The following is an 8,166-nucleotide window of genomic DNA, read 5'->3' on the forward strand; positions in this document are numbered from 1 at the left end:
ATTTAAACTTCATATTAAAAAAAAAAATCAAGCCTTTTATCAAAAAGTTGTCTTGGTGCTCGTACTTCCCTTAACATGAAGGGTAATCATTTCAAATCATCTTTCTGAATCAGGGTTAATAAAACGCTACTTTTTAATTTTTAAACCACAATAACTTTTGAATGAATGAACCGATTTTCACGTGGTTGGCGGCATTCGACGCAGTTTTTAAGTTCCATGAAGAATTTCCAAGATTAGATTGATCGAACTCGGGTTTCGAAGTAATTCCGAAAAAACACTTTTTTTGGTTTTCTTTCGTCAACGATAACTCACGAAAAAATTAACCGATTTTGACTGGCTTGGTGGCGATCGACGTGGTTTTCAATGTTAAGAGCTGATTAGTTTTTGGAATTGATCGGTAGAGCTGTTTAAAAGTTATTTCAAAAACCACACTTAAAATTTTTTTTTCGGAGTTTTTTAAGATTTCTCAAAATCTATCGGTCGAATCGGTCCAAATTGTAGTCAAAATCTAAGTTTGGTCAAACCCTTTCGAATGGCACTAACCGTGATCCGAATCGGTCAAGCCGTTCAAAAGTTATGAGAGGTTTACACACACACACACACACACACACACACACACACACACACACACACACACACACACACACACACACACACACACATACAGACGTACGGACATCATCGCGGGAATAGTCAGGGAAGCTTCCTAGGACCTCAAAACGTCGAGATCTGATGAAAACTCGATTTTCGAAAACCGGGGTAAAAACAATAACTTCCCGATTTTTGAAAATTTTCAATTTTCTTAGCGGGAAGTTAAAAATTGTTGAATTTCATTCGAAATTTCGAATGTTTTTCAATTTCTTTTAACAAATAATTAACACTTGATGTCCGATTACTCTTTGAATAAAAAATTATTAATATTCATTTATAATTTAAAAAAATTTCCAATTTTTTTCTATCAATAAATAAAAGGGGCATTCCATAGTGACTGGTGGGACATTTGTCTCCGGATTTTAACCAATTATGAGCTATAATTGTGTGATCAAATCTTACACAATAGCGAAATGTATCTTATAACATAGAAAATAATGAATTTACAAAATCCCATAATAAACAACTCCAAATACTTTCAGACTTTCTTGTAATTATCACTCGAATAAGTGTGACTGGTGGGACAAGAAAAATCCCCTCTCTTACCACCAAGTACTAAACGACTAATTTTAGTTCAATTACTAAACTTTTTAAAAAGAGATTTTTTTCTTAATATAAAGTCTATTGTATATTCTTTCATTTTCATTAATAATTAGACTGATTACCTTACGTAGAATCAATAAAAAAATTTTTTTAGTTGTGACTGGTGGGACAGAAAACCGAAACAGCATTTATTTCTCAATTTAATTTAGTAGGATTCAAAAATTTTAAGCAAGAAAAATCGATTGCTCATTGATTTAAACTAATTTTCTTTGCAAGTATGTGTACATGCAGAAATTTAACTACCAATACGTACTTAATTAGAATTAATTTAAGAAATCGGAAATATAGGCTATTTTCCTCTTTCGCATGGAATGCCCCAAAACTTAATATCAAAATTTTATTTTCTTTATCTTACCAGCAATTACCATATTGAAATTAGTTTAAGAAGAATTTTTTCTAGTCTTATAGTATTTAAATAATGTTAGTCGTCAGGACCTACGGGGAATTGCACTACTGTCAATTATTTTATATATCTTATTGATTCTTTATGTGATTTATTAATGAAAAAATTTATTAATTTAGTGGAAAAATTTATTAATTTGTTGAAAGAAATAGAAAACAATTCAATTTTTCGAGTTTGTTTTAATTTGTTTGAATTAGTCATATAGTCTAGTCGAGAAGTGAGTTTCCAGAGAAAAATCTTACCAACAGTCTTAAAAATATGGCGATTGTTTCATTGGATTCAGAATTTAATTCTGAGAAATGCGTATTTTTTAATTTGAGGGCTATTAAAAATTTCATTTGTTATAAACAAAAAACGAAGAGACAAAAAGCGAGTATCCGTTTTTTAGCTATAACTTCAAAAATATTAAAGATATCTGAAATTTGAAAAAAGATCCAAGAAGAGGAGAAAATTTTAGTAAAAAAAGTCTCGACTCCCGGAGTTGTAGCTCCGGGAGTATTATTTATAATTTATAATTTTATGTATTATTTATAATTTTAATTTAACGTTGAAAGTTAGGCTCCGAGCGGCCGTTTCGGTGCCTAGGCGTCCCCGCCAAGCAAAGTATGCAACACAAAATAATTTTTTTATAACATTCAATATTAATTTAAAAATCTGAATAAATTATAGTGTCATCTAGACACTTGAAGGAATATAGCCCCGCCAAAAAAAATTTTTTAGCTTGATTTTTGTTTGAGTTATTCAATTGTTAATTAACTAATTTTTCGTAGACTTGAGTTTTGATAAAAGCTCTTATAAAAGTTTAAAAAATGTGTCTATAAATTTTTTTCTTTTGGGAGCTCTTGTTATATAAATCATGAACAAGACCGCGTAGTAAAAGTTTATAAAAGTTTTTTCATTTGTTGTTTTCTTTTAATTTTAGAATTTTCAATTTATTACTTAACGTTTGTTACAGCAAAAACTCAAAATTTTTGCCAATAGTGCAGCCTGGTAGGCTTTTACGGAATTGAATGAACTTTTCACAATTTTTTAATTAGACTTGCGCAAAACGACGAAGGAAAAAAAAATTTTTTAAATAAAATAGATAAGCTTAAATTTCAATCAACAAAAAAAACATGAATTATTGGCGTTAGGTAGGAATATAAGGACGATAAAATCCAGAAAACGTACCCTTAACCGTGTAATAATTTGAATAAATAAAAAAAAATAATAAACAAATGAAATTAAAAATATGAAAAAATTGTACTGAATAAAATTGCATTTTGTTTATTTCAAATTACTAATTTTTTATGCTAAATTATCAACTTGTTTTTTTCTTGATTCATTGTGCGGAATATCACGATAAAAAATTGTATTTTATGTATTTTTTAATTTAAAAAATTATAGTTGAGATAAAATTCAAATTTTAATAATAATAATAATAAGTAATAATTGTGAAATTTTGAAACTAAATTTTTTTTCAATATCAGAAATCTTCTAATTTTATTCAAATAAAAATAAACTTTCATAACAGAAAAAAGATAATTTTTACAGGATTCTTGTGAAAATAACGGCATCAGGTTTTACGTCTTTCGAAGATAAAATTTTTTTTACTGTCGTTGCTTTATCATCATATAAATTCCAATAATTCTGGCCTCTTCTACAATATGATTTAAAATGACCTGCCTCACATTCTATTATTCCTCGCAACCTGTAAAATAAAACAAGCAATAATTTTTTTAATTAAAAAATAAGCACAATTCGTGTTGACAAAAATAAATAATTGATACTCACCGATAATTAAAATTATTTAATTTAATAATTTCGGGCATATCTCTTAGTTTGCATGTTAGTGGCCCACTTTTTACTTTTTGCACATTTAGTTCAATGCAAATACATCTATTGAATAACAGTGACCGATTAATCATAGTTAATTTGCATTTTGTACACCGTATCTTAGAATCAAACGTAGATATCGACTCTTGAAGTTTACTATATCCACCTTCCCATAATATTTTATGGTTTACATGTACCATTGGTACAGGTACTTTATGCAAGCCACATATTCTACAGTCGTGATTAAAACATGCGGAATTAGGAAAACATCTTGTCCATATATCAAAAATACTAGACCACATATCTATCTCATTCGCATATAAAACAGATTCTTTATTTTTTTCTACAATTCTATCTTTGAATAACTGAGATAATAACACTGTTCTACTTTTATATACTGATGTAACTGGTCCTTTATCTATAAATTCACAAATAAATTTCATTGTTTCGTTCGAATTGTCTTTCATATATGTTAGAAACTGCGGATCATCTTTTCCAGCTGTAGCTAGTACATGTATAAGCGAATCAATTGCACAAGTATTAAATAATAAAACATTAATTCCTTTTAAAGATATGGGGTTCCGCTTATTACCATTTTGTAAAATTCCCAACTTTTTTTTCTTTTTAGTGTCAGATGTACTAGTTTTACTAGTATTTTCCGAGGTTATCGTTTGGTCTAAGATATCAGGTATCTGCTGGAAGTGGAAACCTAGATGTTCTTGATTACTTTCTGTTACATTTGCTTCTTTTTTTCTTATATTTTTCAATTCATTGTGTGATTTTATATGTGTGGAGGATGATAAGATTTTAGTTTTATTTTCATTAACATTGCACAATTTATTCAGAACGTTTTTTTGTGGTAATGATTCTAATTTTTTAGGCGATGATATAATTTTTTTTCAAATATTTTTACAGGTGATCTCTCAATCTCTTCGTCACTGCTATTCAAAGAATAATGGTAATCATAACGAGATGGTCGACCTTTATTTCTCCAATTATCAACTGCAATCAAATCAGAATCATCCAATATTTGTTCTTCATGTTTAGAAATGTCTTTAACTATTTTTCTATTATTTTCATCTATTCCAGTAGACGGTAGCTTTTCGTTAGTCCCATCTTCAAAGTCTATACTACTCAAAAGTATTCCACCAGACGTATTGCTTAATTTAGAATTACAATCAGTCACCGATTCTTCAACATCTTTAAAAGAATCACTACTATCATTTTGAGAAAGTCTATCGTTATTTGTTAAATCATTAGAATCATTTTTTAGATGTTCACTATTTTCTAGGCTATCTATATGTTTATTTAAATTAATGTCAAAATTTTTTTCAGGTGTAGAAGTGAATGCAATGTTTTTTTCGGAGTCGTTTATAATAATACTAGTATTATCAACTAATTTGTCATTATTGAGTATTTGATCAATGTTATTTTGTTTGAAATTATCAGTGGGATCATAATTTTTTTTCTGCTTATTGTTATCTAAAATTGTATTTAATTCATTCTCATCTTGTTTTCTTTTATTATTCAAATCCTCACGTTCATTTTCGGTAATCAAATTCGATTGTAATTCAGCAGAACTTCCAGTATATTCTTGATACTCATGTTTTAAAAAAACATCTGCACGCACTAAACTGTTCCATTTCAATAAGCTTCTTTCTTTTTTATTTCCAAAAAATTGCTCAACGTAGCTAGTTGTTGCATGTTCACTTTCATCAGGAAAACATGCAGACGTCCACAATGGAAATTCATAAGCTCTCACCAAAAATTCTCTAATAAAATCTTCAGCATAATATGCATTAGCAGCTTTGCCCAATGTTTTGATATCTTTTGCTGATTTATAAATATTATTGATAAATGTTTTGACAGGGCTAGGTTCGCTCGAGTTCTCGCTCCATTTCTGATCTTCTTCTTTATCTGGGTCATTGTTTATTTTAGTTTCGTCAATTTCTTTTGACTCCAACTTATTAACAATTTGAGAGAGATCCCGAGTTGCGATAAGTACTTTCAACTGATGTCGGGCTTGGGCCACTGTTTGTCCAGTAATTTTTATAATTGAATCATCACGTTCATTCACGGTAACAATACAGATTAGTCTAAATATTTTCTCAAATTCTTCAACGGTTTGACAATCTATCATGAGAGCTACACCGTATAGATAAAATTTTTAACTAGTGAATTTTTGATTTTTAAACATTTCCATTCACTTATCATGTGTACAAAATGTGCAACATCAAGACGAATAAAGGTAGAAATTGATGGTCTAGAAACGTGAGAAGTGTCACCAATAGCTCGTAGATACAAAGTATCAATATATGTTTTTATTGATTGATCATTAAATGCGAATGAGAGCGCGTTAATCAACGCTCTAGAGCTATCACAGCTGGCTTCTGTTGGCTTATGTGCTCCCATATAAAGCCAAGATTTTAGCCACCAGATTAATGTTTGTGTACTTTGACATTCTGTCAATAATTGATGAACAGAGTGACTTTTTTTATTAAAATTAATAACGATGGCGTATAAAAATATGTGACTAGATTTTTCTCCATTAAGGTAAGTTATTGGTTGTATGATACTACCAGTACCATCAATAGCTACTCGAGATATTTTATTCAATCTACAATAACGTTTATACGATACTAATTGATTCCGTGTGCTATATATGACATAAAACTTATCTCTCTTAACGTCTTGAATAAATTCAGGATATGATGGATCATATCGCATTTTTTCAATCGTATTCACGACATCGCGTCCATCTTCTGGCTTTACACCTAGTTTGTAATGGATGAATTCATTTTTACACTGTCGAACAATGTTTTGTTTTGGAAGAATAGGGGGTAGACGTTTATTGGTTTGCGCATGTAGAGCAGCTTGACGTTTTGTGTAGTTCCCAACTCCTTCATTAAGTGCTTGCTCCCCAATTTTGAGCCGTTCAAATTTACGAGTTGGTCTACGTATATCTTCATGGGGCTGGGCAAACGTATCCTTCTGTTCTAATTCGGAGATGACAAGGAAAATTGAAGGCTTTTTATCCAAAAAACAAAAAATTTGATTACCGCATATTTTACTTTGGCATTTCCCTCGTATAGTCAAATAATGAACACTCCCTTCATCAGGATAAATTTTACAATTTTTAAATGCAAAAGAGCAAGGCATGTAAGTAAGCAAATAAATTTTATCGGCCAATATACTTGTCCATTTGAAACGCTCTAATATTGTGTACTTCCTTTTTTTGTAACACACAGGTTCTTGCTCATGTAAAATTTTGAAAAGTTCTTCAGAAATAGGAAGCAAAATCGTTTCCAATCCTGGAGCTTCCCATTCACTGTCACCGGAATCAGACAAATTTTCACTCTCCATATCAGATGAAATATCTTCTTCAAAACAACATGCTACTTGAATTAGTATCAATTACAGGAACGCCAACTTTTTCGCGAGCTTTTGTGAGAATTTGTCTTCTGTCTTCTCTTACTTCTCGATATACATCTCGTGCACTCCATTTATTATCGAACCGGAGACTCATCTGAATCCATATCTCTGAGCTTTTAATCGGAAAGTTATTGTCTTTAAAATTTCCTGACATAACAAATTCTTTGACCACTTCCACAGCGTCATTCACAGATACTCTTGCTTCCCTGGGCATCTCTGGATATCTTAAAAAAACACACACTTTCATAAACAATACTGATCCATGTTATATTTATTATTAACAAATGTACATAAAAAAATATCGTTTACTCAAGATAAAAATTTAACGTATTATTACCAAAGATATTTTGATAGATAATTAAGTAGTTTGATAGATACCTTATTATTATTGTTATTATTATTACATCACAAATTAAGTAAAGTTTAAAATAATCTTTAAATACAGATATGAACAACAATCTTTAAACAATTTATTTATCCACGTATATACTATGTATAGACTGTTTTCAAGCAAAGTATATCGATGCCGATTGTCTTTTGTTTTAAACTCTGTCGTGACTTTCTTTAGTTATATTTAAAATATCGTTTTTATAAAAATAATCATAGTCAGTGATTTTCTTTAAAAAAAAAAAAAAGCGAAAAAATTTTGTACTTAAAAACATTTTTATACCCCAAAAACAAAAGAAAAATTGAAGAGACAGTCGTCTTGATTATCGTTGTTTTTCATAATTTATTGGCGCGATTTTAATTTTTAAATAAAAAAATATGAATCTATAACGCGAAATCGTGGTTTCATATTAAATCTCTTATATAATTAGAACTTGCCAAATATCTAATTAATTTTTTTTCATAATTTTTTAAGTACTGAACTGCAAAATTAATTTGACGAATTGAAAATAAAAATAAAAATTTTTTTTATACACGGATATTTTAAAGCTAATAATTTTATTTAAATCAACGAAACTAATATTTTTTTTTCAATTTATTTGTATTTATATTTTCAAAAAGTTAAAAAATTTAGAGATACATTTTTTTAAATTTATAATTTTTAATTTTCCTATTTAATCCATAAAATTATTTGATGTGATTTTATTTAGAAAGAATACGTCTCATGAATAGATACACATATCAATAATTACAATTAGTACATCATCGAGGATACTCAGTGGCAAGCTGTCAAGCATAACTTTACTGCAAATAAAATCAACTAATGTTGATTTAGGTTGTCCGATGTACTCTATCATTTTTTATTTGTCCAAGAG

The 8,166-nt window shown here is 29.1% G+C and overlaps 1 protein-coding gene across 1 annotated transcript; it reads right to left on the reverse strand.

Moving 5' to 3' along the window:
• Positions 1 to 3,122: 3,122 nt before the first annotated feature.
• Positions 3,123 to 5,636, reverse strand: LOC123274426. The gene is made up of 2 exons (XM_044742031.1): positions 3,431 to 5,636; positions 3,123 to 3,347 (listed from the first exon to the last, which is right to left on the reverse strand). The coding sequence occupies exon 1, from the start codon at positions 5,610 to 5,612 to the stop codon at positions 4,341 to 4,343; it is 1,272 nt and encodes a 423-aa protein (XP_044597966.1). The 5' UTR covers positions 5,613 to 5,636; the 3' UTR covers positions 3,123 to 3,347; positions 3,431 to 4,340.
• Between the last annotated feature and the right edge of the window lie 2,530 nt (positions 5,637 to 8,166).

This window comes from Cotesia glomerata, unplaced genomic scaffold (assembly GCF_020080835.1).
Source record: "Cotesia glomerata isolate CgM1 unplaced genomic scaffold, MPM_Cglom_v2.3 scaffold_34, whole genome shotgun sequence".
Classification (NCBI taxonomy): domain Eukaryota; kingdom Metazoa; phylum Arthropoda; class Insecta; order Hymenoptera; family Braconidae; genus Cotesia; species Cotesia glomerata.

Coding starts and splice junctions, on each gene's coding strand:
- LOC123274426 (XM_044742031.1), bottom strand. CDS start 5,612: ATGATAGATTGTCAAACCGTTGAAGAATTTGAGAAAATATTTAGACTA.